A 17,153-nucleotide genomic window follows, 5' to 3' on the forward strand; every position below is an offset into this window, starting at 1 on the left:
TGAAGTCCCTTGGTATCACCTATCACAACCTGTTTCTGGCACACAGGAAACCAAAGACCTGGTCTAATTGTATCATTAATATCATTGTAGTCTGATGGCTAATTATTATCTCTCTCTCTGTCTCCTTGAATTCTACCTGTCCTAACCTTGAATGAGCTTTCATACGAATGTGGAAGTCATGATGAACGCTGAGTCGATAACAACAAATCTTTCTTTACTTTTTACCGGGAATGCCTTGAACATGACACACAAACCAAACAAGGAAGGATTTTTTTAAGACTGGAACCCGTTTAAGTCAGTCCTGTTTATGTCGACCGACTCATCAAGTCCTGGTGTCCTGGCGCCACGTGCACTTATGGACATCCCTATGTTCGAACATGGTGTTAGTTATCGACCAACTGCGGTTCGAAGTCCAAAAACATACCATCATACCATAATATACCATCCTTCCTATCACTCCCTTCCAGGTCCCACATGGGCGTTGAATTCTCCCAGTAGAACTGGTTACTCTCCAGCACCCCTCTGATGGACTCCAAGAAGGTTAGGTACTCTGAACTGCCATTTGTCCCACAAATTGTACGCAAAAACGACAGTCAGAACCCTTTCCCCAACCAGAAGGCGTAGAGAAACGACTCCAACATGGAGGCACCAAACTGGGGGGGTTGGGGTATTAATAACCCCACACCATCTCACCGCATCTTCCCTGAAACAACTCAAGAACCAGATTTGGCCGCAGAATACCAGGTCTGTAAAGCACTTTAGTACTTCCGAACCAGTATGACAGTATGAGACGGGTAACGGTGGCGCCATTGTTAAGATCGGTTTGACTTGAAATCACGACAAATCAGGAACTGTAACTTCAAGGTGCTTCGCCAAATCATCATGGAATTTGGTACACATTTTTCCGGGACTGGCAAGCACTTGTCTGTACAATTTGAGCAAGATTGCTTGAGAAACATGGCTTCTATCTATGATAACATCTGCAGGAATTACCATTGACAAGTCAAGAACCAGATTTGGTCGCCGAATACCAGGTCTGTAAAGCTCTTTAGCACTTCCGAACCAGTATGACAGTATGAGACGGGTAACGGTGGCGCCATTGTTAAGATCCGTTTGACTTGAAATCACGACAAATCAGGAACTGTAACTTCAAGGTGCTTCGCCAAATCATCATGGAATTTGGTACACATTTTTCCGGGACTGGCAAGCACTTGTCTGTACAATTTGAGCAAGATTGCTCGAAAAAAAATGGCTTCTATCAATGATAACATCTGCAGGAATTACCATTGACAAGTCAATGATAATAATTCAAAAACTTTGAAGGTATCTTCCAAAGCAGGAAGCTAGAATATGATTTTAATCAATCTCCTGAATGAGATATTGGTTAAAACTCTATGATCACCGAGACATCCCATTGAAGTTCTCCGAGGTTCCATTTCAAAGATGCGTCGTTGCTTCCCAGCCCTCTTGGTGGCATTATTGTTTTTTTCATACCCCCCCACCACCCGCTTCCTCGGCTAAAAATGCAAATTAGCGTAATTTCAAATGACAACAAAAGTAAACTTTTTCGGAGTTGTGAGCGCCAAGGTTCCCTGTGGGGGGACACGGAGCTGAGAAGAACCCTGCTCTAATTCTGTCATTGTCAAACTTTGACACAAGCGATTGTTCCGTCGCCTTTGTTGAGCGATACAACGGGTAACACGGTCCCGGTTCCTCTGCGTTAATTTTTTAAAAGAAAGCACAAGACGTGTATTCCTTGAAGAAATGTTTGCCACTGCTTATGCTAAATATTATAACATCCAGCCAGTGATGTCTTTTGTTATTTTTTTTTTTTTTTTTTAGCTTTTATCTCCTCTTATCCACGGGAGGCCTTTACCTTTGCCACCGAGCCTCATAACAGCATCTCAGAAATAATTTAAGTAGTCCCTTTTTAAAAATAAAAAAACACACTAAGACAAGTTGGAAAAATTCCGATTCGAGATCAAAGTGTGCCGTTTCTCTGCTGCGAGGGCGTCTGCTTTTTCTTTGGCGCCACGCTATGATCAAGTGCGCCTTTTTGTTAAAAGGCCTGTCCTGGATTGCTGAGATTTGCCTGCGTATTTGCTAGCAAGTGTGTGAACAGCAAATTAGGTGCCGAGTGGAATGACTGATGTGTTCCCGTGACAGATACAGTGGAACTGGCTTAAGTCAGTCCGCTTATGTTGACAACTCGTCTGTGTCTTTGCGAAAAAATGCAGGCTTAAGTTGACATCGATGCTTCAATTTTGCAGCTTCATGATCATATAAAAAAAAAAAAACAACATAAATCTGCTGTTTCCATGCTTGAATTCTATTGTTATTGTATTGCATATTGCACATTTTTTGATTAAATTAAGCATCTTTCAGCATAGAAATGACGAAATGAACTACGATTCATTCACAGTAATGTCAGTGATGTCACTGTAATGTTGGGTAACGTCACTTCCTGTCCAACACCGGAACATATTTACAGCAACACACAATTATGAGTCTTATTTACGTCCTAAATGGCTCTTTTTATGTTATTATGTCTACTATATTGAATAATACAGGGGTGTTATTTCATGCCTAGACTGCTCCAATAATGTCAAAAATCATGTTTAGAAGGTTGTGAACAAATTTTCTAAACTATAACTACAAACATTTTTGATAAACATATATATAAGTAATCCTACTTTGTGGAAATTCATTTATCATGGTTGGGTCTGGAACCGATGAACTGTGATAAATGAGGGACTACTGTACAATGATTGACTGCTTTTTGTCAAATTGACAAATGGGTGAGTTTATGTCAAATATGCCAATATTTTGTAGTATTGTTAACTCATCGTCAATGCCAAGCAGTGTGAAACGATGTCAATATAATGTTTATTTTCATAACAATAAAGGGGGCCTATTATTGAGTTGTGGACTCCTATGGAGCAGCTACACACAATAACCCACAGAAAAAAACTTTCTTTGGTAACACCCCAAAAATATTTCCTGATGAACAACAATTTATTCTATTATATATATTCTATTTATTCTAATTTATTAATTTGACCCCTGACTTACCGTGTATGAACTCACCTCGCCTGCCCGAGGAGGAGCACTCATTGTCGGACACATGTCAGAGATACCGCTCAGAAGGGTGCCGCGTATTACGAACTGCAGACAATCTTGGCACAACATCGCTAGCCCGAGCTACCTGAGCTAAAGCCTGCTCCTCTGTGACATCACAAAGGAACGTTTTTTGCAACGCCCTCTGAAACCGAGCATTTTGAGCCATCCCAGACTTCTTTTTTGGGGCTCACTTCCAAATGCGGGAACATCATTATCTGAAGCTTTGGCACCGTTAAACACGAGAATACGACATACTAACGACATTTATAGGTCAGAAAAATGGAAAAAGCATAATAGGTCCTTTTTAAACTTTGACACTGTGACTTCCTGTTCAGTGCAAAATATATGTTCATAAGTGTCGTAAATACATTCAATGTATTGGGTGACATTGGGTCACACTATTAACCCTGACCTGGTGTTGACTTGAAACCTTCATTGCAAACTTTGACTTGTTACCTGAGACCAGGTGAGAAATAAACTCTACAATGGATCAATGCTGCAAGGATTATGGCGATATTTCTCATTAAAGACGTAAAAGTTTGTTAGATTTACTTGTTTCTTTTTCCCTGCATAAATCTACAGATAAATCTGAGCTGGAAACTTCACAGTAGAGAAGTTTTTTTTTTTTTTTTAAATTTCATCACCACCCCTGACTGACAAGTATCATTACGGATAAAATTATCTTGGTAATTATCCTGCCCGGAAAGATTTATATCCCTTTGTGAGGCCTGAAAGGATAGGCATGGGATATTGAACGGCGGGTTCCGTGCAACTCTGCAGAGAGAGGAGAGAAAGTGCTTTGTTAAAATAGCACCATAATGAGGCGGCGCTGCCCCTCCCGCTGTGCGAGATCCTAGCCTGGCTGGATCACCCAGAGTGCATTGCTTTTAGTCTGCCAAGCACATACGAGGAAATGAGCACGGCAACACCCCAAACTCTCAGTATGACATTCCTTCCACAATTCTCTAACTGCTCGCTTCTTCCGCACTTTCTTTGAGTTAGCGCTTTAACAGAGATGAGATGTTCTATAACCGTAATAACCATCTGGAACACTTCATAAAAGTGCACTGCATTCTTCAACTTTGTATTTCTGCCACCCCTGTTTAGGTTTTTCATGGATGGAACTAATTTACATAATTTTTGTGTGATTAATATCCGCATTACGGCAGGACGGCTTTCTGTTAGGACGATAAACAGCAACACAGCGTAGTTCCTCTAAGAGTTTTGCCATTCCCGTCTAACTTTATTCTGACCTGAACGCATCATCAGCAGTGCAATTTCAATGCCATATACCAGGGGTCTCAAACTCAATTTACTTGGGGGCCCACTGGAGCTCGGGTCTGAGTGAGACTGGGCCGCATCAGGTTTTCCCCCCCAAAAAAACAACAAAAAACGCATTTATTAAAAACAAAAAAATTAAAAAAACTTCACTTTGGTTCCAATTTTCTACAAGAAAATCTTCTCAAATATCTTAATTTTTATTTTTCTACACAAAATAAGATGAAAAATAAATAAACAAATCAAGAAAATCAATCAATCAGTAATAAAGAAATATAATAATAATAATAATAAAACAGCAAATAATAAAAACTTAAGAAAGCACATATAGTTGGTGGGTAGACAAATTATTTTTTTCAGATTAAAATTACCAAAGCATTATTAGAGCCCTGTAGACATGACAAAACACGACTATAGTCACATTAATACTCTTTTTATTTACAACATATTGCGCAACTGCAGGGTCTTGAGACACATGCTAACTCGCAAACTAGAGAGCTAGCGACCTAAACGGTAGCCTTCAAGTTATTTCCTTTCAACTTAAATAGCCAAAAACTTACCACTTCCACATGGATAGGGAGGATAACTATTAACAGTTATTTAACCTTTAACATGAACATTAATCAAACGTAATAATTTTTTCTGGGTACATGATACCATACAGCATCCATATCAAACTAACATTAAACTTTCATATCAAGGCGGGGGCCTCAAACTAGTGTCCTGCGGGCCACATTTGGCAAAACAAGAAATATCAACAGTGTTTTGTCTCTAATGTCTTTATCAAGGGTCACCAACATGGTCCCCGGTAGCCTCTAAGGAGTCGCTTGCCAGCCTGTTCTAAAAATAGCTCAATAGCCACTTCCCTGCAACATTTTTTTGTTGCTATTGTTGTTTAAATCACACTTACATGTAAACCTAAAATGACAATATATATATAAAAAACACACAACAAATGTCCAAAAGTCTGTTTTCGTAGTGTCCATTCTATTTTGTTTTTAATCTAACATGTGTTTAAATGTAGCTCCCGATTCCTACGCTAGATGCGCACATAAATGCAACACGGCAGCTGCACCTGTGAGAGTTGTCGTAACACGGACGTTGTTTCTGAGGTTCAAACGCTAACCATGTGCGTCAATAAACGTGAGTAACCTTTATTTTAACCTTTACATTATATTTCATTCGTTCAATGCTTGACGCTGTTTGCACCGTGATATTTGATTGTACTGTGTGCCTGACGCAACCAGCCGCCGAGCCGGTCGCTAACTGCTGAGCTAAGCTAGCCTCTTCGGCATTGCTACCAATTCATTATACGTATTGCTAGCATGCCACTTCAATGTGTTTAGTGGGCTGCTGATAGCTTAGATGTTATGTTGCTGTGCATTTGTGTTTATGCATTTTAGTTATGTGTTTATGCTAATTTGTAGCTTTTATTAACATTGCAGTAAGGTAGATGAATATCATTAATTATTGATAATATAATTAAGGGTAAAGTGAGCAAATTGGCTATTTCTGCAGTGTGTGCAGAACTGGTGGTAGTAGGGGAAGATGGCCTAATTAAACAGAAATGCAGATAAAACCAGATAAGTCATATCACTAACTCTGTAACTCTTAATGTACTCTTAAGTACAATTTGCTCTTTTTAAGGATGCTCAGAAATTCCAGACAATTCACTGAGAACTGAGAACATGTGAAGTAGGTTTAAATGATGTGGTGTTTTTGAACGCAACTCTACATTGCTCTTCACAACAAAGTCTGATTCAAATATTCTGCTAGGAATGAAACCAGTGTTGGGTAAATAGATTCTCAGACATATGTGACATTATACGTACATACAATCCTGCCTTGTCATTTATCTTTCAATAAAATTCAGTAAAATGTGCATATTTCAGACATAGCGATTACTTAATTTAAAATCCATGCTGGAATTGGAATTATTGGACATCCTGTACTCATTCCGGGATGTAGAAATGGATCAAGAAGCTGGATTTTAAGACCAAAATGTAATTTTTGTATTCACAAATGAATTTAAATTGACTGAAAATTGTGTGCCCTGCCCTCGGAAGACAGCTGGGATAGGCTCCAGCATGCTCACGGCCCACAGCAGCTACAATCTAGAGCTATAGACATAATTGGTGTCCTAACTCAGGGGTCGGCAACCCGTGGCTCCAGAGCGGCATGCAGCTCTTGAACCTCCCACACCAAGCTCTGTGAATTTTTTATTTTTTTCACGGAATGTGCGTTTTCAAAAAGAGTTTGAAATATCCGTCTCACTGGTAGTCCGTGAATGCATCTACACAGCATACACTGCTGATTGGATGAGCAGGGGAAGGGGGCGGTTTGTTCAGTTAGTGATACATGGAAACGACATTGACTGTGTGGTATGGTATGGTATGCTATCTATAACCATGAATACATCATGGAAGAAAATGGAGAGTTGTATTCTGAATGGATATATTCCTTGGCCTTCACTGCCAATAATGCTGGCTTACTCACCCGTGTGCTTGAGAAATTAGCAAACAACAGAATATGTAACATTGAAATACATTTTCATCACAAGCAAATTACTTTTTTTGAAAAGTACCCAACTGCAGATGGACGAAAGGGAGCAATTTCGGAAGTACTACAGAAGGTTGAGCGGAGCAAACGTAGTACTTTATGAAGTGGATGAAGGATCCAAAGTGTTGTGACTGCATTGGAGATGGTAAGGAGTAGGAAATATGACAGCACATATTCTCTGAATCAAGTAATTATTATTATTATTAAATATTCAGAAAATGTACAGGGCCAATAGAATGGCAACAAACATCACCAGTAGTATAGTAGTATAAATGACATGTATTGTTGTATTTCCAAACGACAACACCAACAAAACTATTGTTTAGTTGTGATGAATTAAGTTGTACACAGTATTTCTGAAAATAAAGAGTACTGAAAATATCAACCATATCATGCTAGTATCAATCATATTGATACAGGGTTTGGCATTGATACTACTGATATTTGGATGGATCCACCCAATCCTAGTATCACTTTATTTTCAAAGCATAACCCATCTGTCTTTAATATGATCCATACTGTCCGGTGGTTGAGCGGTTAATTGGCACTATTGTCTTAACTTTACCGTACTCCATTCATGTCCAGACCTCGTGTTTTTTACGACCGTTCTGACAGCCTTTAACAGCCAGTGACGAGGCTTTTATATGCTGCCAGATGCGCTAACTAGTTTGATCAGCCACCTCCACAATGGCTTGCTAAAAAGGTGGACATAATGAGGGTTCTGGGCCACATTCGGTAGTGAGTAAAAAGACAAAGCCTAAAGGCCCGGCGCCTAATGAGCAGCTGTGTGGCGCTCATTAAGAGTGGAGTGCAACTGCTGATCCTTAATGAGCTTCTTCATTAAGATACATTCGGAGGGGAAAGTTGTGTAGGTTTACCACCGCGAGCACTGGGGCAGCCTACCACCAACAGGGAAAACCATTATGAATACAGTACCCCCCCCCCCCCCCCCATGTGTGTGTTATAACACTCATCATATGAAATGACACGACTGACAATCATGAATGACAGGAGTATTTCTAAATTCTGCATTTGATCGTGTTTATTATGATAAAAAAATGGCATATCAAGATGAATATGGGCTGGAGTAACTGCAAACGGCATCAACCAATATTCACAAGGGGTGATCGGTACTGCAGCTTTCGATACAGTAAACCTCGGATATATCGGAAATTCGCTCACAACGGACAGATAAAAAAGAACCAATATTTCTGTAATGCATTTCCAATAAAAATTCATTGCATATATCAGATTTTTTATAACGGATTTCGCCTATTTCGGACAAAATCTCCAGTCCCGTTCCAATGCATTTCCATGAAATTTCCCTCGCATATATCGGACGGCCGCATCGTGGCGCTCCGATTCGCCGAATCGTGACAGGCCGCTATACGACGACGTCATTTGCAGCGTTTGCAGCGTTGCCTGCGCGTCCATGTACATTGGAAACATAGTCAAGGAAGTGCCTTTTTATAACGGATAAAATCCCATTTACGCATATACCGGATATAAATCCGATATATGCGTAAAACGGACATTTTCCGGTATACGCATATAACGGATTTCGCTTATATCGGACAAAACCAGTGGGAACAATTTAAACCGATATATCCGAGGTTTACTGTATTAGCTTTTGATACTATTCCTGACAAAATGATATTATCAAAAACATGTTTTCTGAGGGATACCTGGAATATGAAATGATAAAAAAATTTAATTACAAAGATATTTCAAGAAAACAACCTTGACCGGGTCATTTTTGACCCACTTATGGAAGGTTGGGGTAGTAACACAAAAACAAAAAATTCTTAAAATGTATAAAAGGTAAGTTAAAAATGTGAATGGCATGATATCAAAAACATATTTTTTGAGGAATACCTGGAATATGAAATGATAAAAAAAAAATTCATTACAAAGATATTTCAAGAAAACATTTTTGACCCACTTATGGAAGGTTGGGGTAGTAACACAAAAACAAAAAATTCTTAAAATGTATAAAAGGTAAGTTAAAAATGTGAATGGCATGATATCAAAAACATATTTTTTGAGGAATACCTGGAATATGAAATGATAAAAAAAATGTCATTACAAAGATATTTCAAGAAAACATTTTTGACCCACTTATGCATCTAAGGGTTACGAGAGATCCTTGTTTCTGATTCAAAGAAGAACTTCAACTTGACTGACCATATGCACAAATGTCAACCAATGGCTCATATTGTAAGTACTACCGAGCTGTCGGTCCATCCAGTTAAATATGATTTCTCCATTTTGACGTTGCCAGCGTATCATCAGGGCAGTCTTATCTGAGCATTTCTTCCCGTTTGGCTGCTAATCTGATGTCTTATTTTCTTGCCGCCCTTGGGCCACCGGCGTGTGAACAGGGTCAAATGAAACCCAATTGGACAAGTTAATCACACAATATTTATGGTTTAACCCACAGGTTGCAGTGAAAACTCTCCCACTTATCAATTCCATCAGCGAGGGTCACCTTCCAAATCCTGATTACCGGTATATGTTGCTAAATTTATTGCCCCCCCCCCCCTTCTCCAACCCATCAACACCCTTGTACCTATGCAGTTGCAAAATTCTGCTTTCATTGATTGGCGGCTGCATGTGACAGCTGTGAAAGTAATGTGGACACCAGTTGTGATCAATAAAAAAATGTATGTGCCTAGAACCTAGGAGGCATTCTGTAATGAAATCAATAGCTTTGCTTGGCTTCTGGCATTAAGATCATTGGCCCGGCTGTTATTTAGTCATTGTTGTCCTACACCGGCGGCATAACCTGGCGACCGTAAGAAATCAATGGCAACGCAGCGCAGCTAGCATCCCAATTACTGGCAGGGCTGGCAAGGAATCAATGCAGCTTTTAGCCATTACCACTCCTTGTGGGAAATCACAGGACGTTAGTTTTCTTGGGGAATCTGCTACACAAAGCCTTGGCAGCTGAAATTTAAAATCCATGGGAGCCGTTTGAAGCTAAACAAAAAGAAATACAGTGAGAATATTTTCCTGCCAAGTCGTGTTGTGATGGGTGACTCGGGCGGTCAGTGGAGGAAACGGGAACATGCTCATGTACCAAAAACTTTATATTTTATTGTCTTATTATTACAGTGGAAGCCAATTATGTTGACCAATACTGGGCCATTTTTTAAAAGATAACCCCTTCAGTTCTTCAGTCAAGGTACACAGAATATTGTGTTCTGTGGCTGTATAAACATGGAACCTACCAAAAGACATAAAGTTGGGTTAAATCTTCATTTATCCCTTTATTTCATAATTTATATGCAGTTTAATTCATGTAAAATTGTAATTGTAAAACTACAAAAATGTGTTTTCTGTTAACATTTTAGGTGTTATTTTTTTAACAGCGAAAAATTGTTTTGGTTAGAGTACGATTTGGTTTGAGTCTGCTTTTGTGTACACTAATCCCTCATTTATCACAGTTTATATATACATTCATTCATTCATTTTCTACTGCTTTTTCCTCACGAGGGTCACGGGGGGTGCTGGAGCCTATCCCAGCTGTCTTCGGGCGAGAGGCGGGGTACACCCTGGACTGGTCGCCAGCCAATCACAGGGCACATATAGACAAACATTTTTATTTTTATTTTTATTTTTATTTTTATTTTTATTTTTATTTTTATTTTTATTTTTATTTTTATTTTTATTTTTATTTTTATTTTTATTTTTATTTTTATTTTTATTTTTATTTTTTACTTATAACAGGCACTATTCAACCATGAAACCGCAATCATTTATTAGCTAATTATTTTTTTCTAAAACGCGATAGAGTGAGGGCAGTTAACATTTTAAATGTTATTTTCTTCATAGCGAAAAAAATTGATTCGGTTAGAGTACGTTTTGGTTTGAGTCTGCTCTTGTGTACACTAATCCCTCATTTATCACAGTTTATATTTTTTATTATTTTTTTTACTTATAACAGGCACTAGTCAACCATGAAACCGCAATCATTTATTAGCTAATTATTTTTTCTAAAACGCGATAGCGTGAGGGCACGATGTTGGAACCGTAAAGTGGCGAGAGACGACTGAAACGCTTGCAGGAATGATGACCGCTCAAAATGGGCGACATAACAGGCGATTTGTTTCAAGCGCAAACACAGCGGCGAGCATCCTCCCCCGTTCAAAGCGTAGAGCAGAGGGAAAACGTCAGGCGCTGAATAAACCAACACTGATGGCTCGTGCGTCACCTGTTATTAATGTCACGCTTCCACATGTATCAGCGTGTCAAAACCATGGAAACATGCCTCAGGCCATGTAAATAAACTACCGACATTCCGTTTGTGTTTGGCAGCTGATGCTCTTTCACGACGTCCTAGAACAGTCAGCTACTCCTCTGCCGACGAGGCTTGCCGCCATATATGACAGCGCGACGAGGTTGGCAGGTGTTTTGCAAAGCGCCTCATGTTGGCAAGGCACGGCTCTTTGTTCAAGCGCACGGCGTTTCGAGCACCTGGCGCCCAAACATGGCGACATGACACGCACTTGATTAAAAGAGAAATGACAGGAGTTTGAGACCAAAGTGATTCTGAGTCAGGTCTAGCCGCCGTCTGGAGAGCGTGCGCTGACTTGAGGTTTGATGGAGAGATGAAGAGAGCGCTAAATGCAGCAGTCGAAATCCACCAAGGAGAAAATAGCACTTTTTGTTTTTATAAGGAGAAATATATTCCCTGACATTTTGCAAGCTTGTTTTTGTCTCAAATTGCCACAACGTCTACACTGTATCATGTTTACATTTTATATAATATTACTAGGTAATATGACTGCACACAAAGCTTTCAGTTCACGCTAATATGTAATCTAATTTTACTTAACGAGCTGCATCACAAACAAACATCTACACCAGGGGTCGCAAACACACGGCCCACGGGCCAAATGTGGCCCGCAGGACACTAGTTTGAGGCCCCTGCCTTGATATGAAAGTTTGATATGGATGCTGTATGGTATCATGTACCCAGAATAAATTATTACATTTGTTTAATGTTCATGTTAAAGGTTAAATAACTGTTAATAGTTATCCTCCCTATCCGTGTGGAAGTGGTCCAGAAAAAATATTACGTTTGATTAATTTTCATGTTAAAGGTTAAATAACTGTTAATAGTTATCCTCCCTATCCGTGTGGAAGTGGTCAGTTTTTGGCTTTTTTAAGTTTAAAGGAAATAACTTGAAGGCTACCGTTGAGGTCGCTAGCTCTCTAGTTTGCGAGTTAGCATGTGTCTCAAGACCCTGCAGTTGCGCAATATGTTGTAAATAAAAAGAGTATAAATGTGACTATAGTCGTTTTGTCATGTCTGCAGGGCTCAAATAATGCTTTGTTCATTTTAGTCTGAAAAAAATACCCACCAAAAGTTTTTATTATTTGCCGTTTTATTATTATTATTATATTTATTTATTACTGATTGTTGATTGTCTTTATTCTTGATTTGTTTATTCATTTTTCATCTTATTTTGTGCAGAAAAATAAAAACTAAGATATTTGAGAACAGTGGAATTTTTTATCAGAGCTTTTATTGTAGAAAATCGGAACCAAAGCACTGAAAAAATATTTTTCTGTTTTTAATAAATGCGTTTGTTTTTTTTTGGAAAACCTGATGCGGCCCAGCCTTGCCCAGACCCTAGCTCCAGTGGCCCTCAGGTAAATTGAGTTTGTGACCCCTGATGTAAACACTTCCTTCTTATATTCTCCCCTAACAAAAGCCCCCCCCACCACACACTTTAACACTTTAATGTTATGCTGTTGTATGTCACAATTGCAATATTTCGATGCAAAAAAAGTGCTACTAATGTCCGACTTCATTCTTTGTCGTTAGTAATCCCTCATCAAGTCTAAAGTGCGTTTCATTCAACACTTTGTCCTTTTCTTTGTCGTTATCTCGGTGCAAAGCTTCATCAGTTAAATATGCAGAGCATTTTATGCATCGTCATTGTTTGTGAATACCTTTGCCGCGTAATCACAGTGACTTTGCACAACAGATAATACAGGAAGTGCTCCAGGCGGGACTTAGATCCCGCCTCCTGAATTACTAGGTGAAAGGCCGGCTTGTTTTATGTAACAGGTTCAGTCTCGTCTCACTGCAACTGTTTCCACAGTGTCTCCACAGCTGGTAAGCTGATCCACATTTTTTTTAGCAAAAATATGCAAATATTGAGCTTGCTTTGAGATACTTTATGCAGGTTTTGCATTAATAGCGGTTTTATGTCTCTTTGCTGGAAAGAGAATCATGTTGGCAGACCTGATGCAAGATGAGGTGTTGAGGGCTTTCAGCTCTTACGCGCTTCTTGTTATCCTGAAGGTGATGATGATGGCGCCTCTTACAGCGTATTACCGCTTCTCCAGAGGGGTGGGTAACGACAGTTGATCAATGATCGATAAAAAGAAAGCAACGTGAAACGATTTGTCCGCATTTTAGGCCTTTGCCAATGAGGAAGATGTAGCTCTTAAGTCCGCAGAGGAGAGAAAGAAGCAGCTGAGAACTGATCGAGATGTAGAGCGAGTCCGAAGGTGAGTCACGGCCGTGAAATCATACTTTCTTTCTTTTAAATTGTCCGTAGCTGCGAGTGTGAGTACTTTGTTTGTGTACTGCCAAGTCGTGACCCTGAACAGGTTAAGCCAGTGCTTCTCACATAGAGGGGCGGGCCCCCCTGGGGTTGGGGGATGCGTTGAACTGTCAGGGGGGGGCACGAGAGGCAGGAAGGACTTTCAATATTAGTGCAGACCTGCCAACGTGTATGAATGTAAGTTGACTCTTGAAGACACTTGAATGCCTCGCTACTGTCCATGTTGTCCATCCGGTCTGTACAGTACAGATGAATCCATATTAGCAGTTTCTCAGTAGTACTTCAAATCAAGGGGGGGGGGGAAACATTCCTGTTCCCCATTGAAGGCATGACGGAAAATAATTGAGAACCAATCAGTAACTGTTACATTTGTTCACTTCCTGCTTTCCATGGGCCCATTGACAGACGTTTTTATGGTAATGGTAATGGTTTTATTTCATTTGAACATGCATCAGATTCCAATTGAGTGCATCCCATAATAAGTTCCCAGTTCCACATGTCCAAAAGGAGTAGGAAGAAGCAAAGCTTATTAAATCCTACCCCTCCACCTGGTACTTTTACAATCACTAACTGTTACATTTGTTCACTTCCTGCTTTCCATAATATAATTTGAGTTTTTATTTTATTTTTTTTATTAACATTTTTTTTATGGTTTAATTTCATTTGAACATGCATCAGATTCCAATTGAGTGCATCCCATAATCAGTTCCCAGTTCCACATGTCCAAAAGGAGTAGGAAGAAGCAAAGCTTATTAAATCCTACCCCTCCATCTGGTACTTTTACAGTCACTAACTGTTACATTTGTTCACTTCCTGCTTTCCATAATACAGTTTAAGGTTTTTTTTTTTAGTTTTTTTTTTTTTTTTTTTTAGTTTTTGTCCCGTACCAAAGTACTCGGTGATATGAGCATCCAATGCCATAATGTGTACCATAGTGTGTGTCAATATAGTGATATATATAGCACATCATCATGCTTGTATTGTTTCTTGAATTGGCTCATCGTTGTGCATTGTTTGATTCCCTTACTCAATCCATTCCATAGTTTGATTCCACATACTGAAATGCTATGCTAACGCTAACGTAGTCCTAGCATAGAAGTGTTTCAAATGTACTTCTTCCCTGAGATCATATTTCTCCTCCTTTTGTAGAGAAGTATTGGATGACATTTTTAGCTTATTTTATTTTAGCTTTATTTTTTTTGCATTATTTTAGCTGTTAGTCATGACAGATTATGTTAAAAATCTATATTTCTTAATGAAAAGAGTAAAGTTTTCACACTCCGTGAGAACCAAGGATATACAAACCTTTTGTAACAAAAATAAAATTGTCATTTTCTAAAGAGGTATATGTGAGAGTCAAAGGCCATTTTTAGATTATTAATTATTAGTACCATCATTTCATTTTTTTCTTGCTACAATACAGCTTCTGCTTTGTTTAATGTCATCCTACAGTGTGCCGTGGCTCAATAAAAAAAAAAAAAGAGCTTCCGGCCACAAATGGCTCCTAGGCTGCACTTTGAACACTCTTTATGTATATTTAAAGAAAGAAATACAGCTTATAGGTGACAAAATATATGATTAATAATAGGGGTGTAACTGTAAGCTGTTACGGTTTTAAGGTCACAATTCGGTCATTTGAAATCAATTTCCAGAGAATAATTTTCTCTCTATCATATAATCTCATTCACATCGCTATTCATCGTCGATTCCAGTCATATTAAGGTATGTTTTATGTTTTTATGAACCAGATGTCATCTGAACGACTTGGAGAACGTTGTTCCCTTCGTGCTGGTGGGCTTGTTCTACACTTTGAGCGGACCGGAACTTTCGGCTGCTCTGCTTCACTTCCGCATTTTTACTGCCTCTCGGGTCTTCCACACCATCTCCTACATTGGCGCTCTGCCTCAGCCCTGCAGGGCTCTGTCCTTCTTCCTTGGCCTCCTGGTCACCGTCTCCATGGCGTACCACGCTCTGAGTCAGGTTCTCGTGATATGATGTTGACGACAGCGGAACACGAGTACCACCACTACTTTGATCTGATGTTTGCTTCACGCTCAGGATTAATTTGCTTTGTTGAAGTTTTTTTCTGCATTAATTGTAATACGTTTTCATGAAATAAATGCAAAATAAAATACATTTTCTACCCTCTTGAAAGATATGAATATTATTTTATAATGTCAATTAAAAATGTGAGTTGCCAGAGTTGTCCTATACTTTGTAGCTGTTTGTTATAATATCATGAAATGTTTCCAAAGACAGAATTTGTTCATATATTTCTATAAAATGCACATTTCCACATATCATGTCTTTGAATGCGTTTTCTGAATGCTTTATATTTGTACTTTAGGTCATTTAGTCTTTTTTTTGCTTGAAAATGTTTAATTCAGGCAAAAAACACAAGTTAAATATACATTTAAATAGCCTAAATTGGCCCTATTCAACTCAGAAAAAGCATGATTTTTTTAATTAATCAATATAGTATTGTAAAACAGGTGACATGACGCTAGAAGTGACAAGGGATTACTGTACATAAACTAAAACTAAATGAAAATATGGAAGATGAGTAAAGAATTGGCTTTGCTATAATATAATATAAATGCTATAATATCACTATTAGATTCTCTAATCACTAAAAAACAATAAATTACAGCAGCAATCATCGATGAAAAGGACATATCCATATTTTTAAAAAGAAAGTTGTATTAAAAAAATGATCCACTACAGTATAATTAATGCCGATGACTAATTTAATTTCCAATGATTACGATACTGAGTAATATCATCACAACCCTGTGTACATACATTATTTTTGCATTAATCACATGTAATATTTGGGAAAAGTAGCTGCAAAATGAGTTTTGCTTTCTCTATTCTAATGAGTATATATAATTACGGTGTATTTTGGCTCATGATTCATTTCCGTAAGCGACTGATAAGAAAAAGATATTATTATTATTATAATAATGTGCAGTCATCTGATAAAAACAGCCAGAATGAATAAGCCCTTTCTAGCCAATATGTCAGTTTTTCATTGTGCGTGTTTGAACACCATGCCACCTCCACCCAGATAGATGCAGAACAGACTAGACACATCGCCTGCTGTCCACAAGAGGGCGACATTTTAAAAGTCAACCGGTTCGCTCTCTCATTAGGGCTCATTTATGGACTAGGAGCAGGTCATAAAAGTGCCTCAGCTTAAGCAAGGTCATTAACATGGCTGTCAACATTCCACAAGTATACCACAATGGTGCTTTTTTTTTTCTTTTGCTCAACCAGTACAAAAACACTCACACACTCGTACTGTGCAGCTTTTTGATTTGGGTTATTTTGTACTATTGAATTTTGCTCATATTGCATGGAATAAAAGGGAATGCTTTTATTGTTGCAGTGTCTCATAGAGTTATATATTGTTTAATTGTTACATTCTTTGTTTCGTGTTTTATTCTGTTGTTATGATAAACACAAGGCTCGTCTTTTATTCTGTTGTTATGATAAACACAAGGCAAATATCACAAAATGTTTCAATGCTCTTGAAAAAATGCACAAAAAGTATCAGCAGTACTACCTGTGTTTATTTTGGCATACAGTGGAGTATTAGGGCACATTGAGGGGAAA

The 17,153-nt window shown here is 38.6% G+C and overlaps 2 protein-coding genes across 5 annotated transcripts in view; both read left to right on the top strand.

Moving 5' to 3' along the window:
* Positions 1-5,453: 5,453 nt before the first annotated feature.
* Positions 5,454-17,153, top strand: part of arhgef39 (Rho guanine nucleotide exchange factor (GEF) 39) — a 251,257-nt gene continuing 239,557 nt past the window's right edge. For all 3 annotated transcript variants that reach the window (XM_058069021.1, XM_058069022.1, XM_058069024.1), the window contains exon 1: positions 5,454-5,541. In XM_058069021.1, the coding sequence (XP_057925004.1) occupies positions 5,454-5,541 (88 nt within the window). The remainder of the gene's footprint in view (positions 5,542-17,153) is intronic.
* Positions 5,498-15,692, top strand: LOC131126465 (microsomal glutathione S-transferase 1-like). Of its 2 annotated transcripts, none has more exons than XM_058069032.1 (4): positions 5,498-5,541; positions 13,196-13,321; positions 13,391-13,482; positions 15,287-15,692. In XM_058069032.1, exons 2-4 carry the CDS (start codon positions 13,202-13,204, stop codon positions 15,531-15,533), a joined length of 459 nt encoding a protein of 152 aa, XP_057925015.1. In that variant the 5' UTR covers positions 5,498-5,541; positions 13,196-13,201; the 3' UTR covers positions 15,534-15,692. The 2 variants fall into 2 exon arrangements, with proteins under 2 accessions (XP_057925015.1, XP_057925014.1); XM_058069031.1 differs by lacking the exon at positions 5,498-5,541 and adding an exon at positions 13,030-13,084.

Source organism: Doryrhamphus excisus, chromosome 3 (genome assembly GCF_030265055.1).
Source record: "Doryrhamphus excisus isolate RoL2022-K1 chromosome 3, RoL_Dexc_1.0, whole genome shotgun sequence".
NCBI lineage: Eukaryota > Metazoa > Chordata > Actinopteri > Syngnathiformes > Syngnathidae > Doryrhamphus > Doryrhamphus excisus.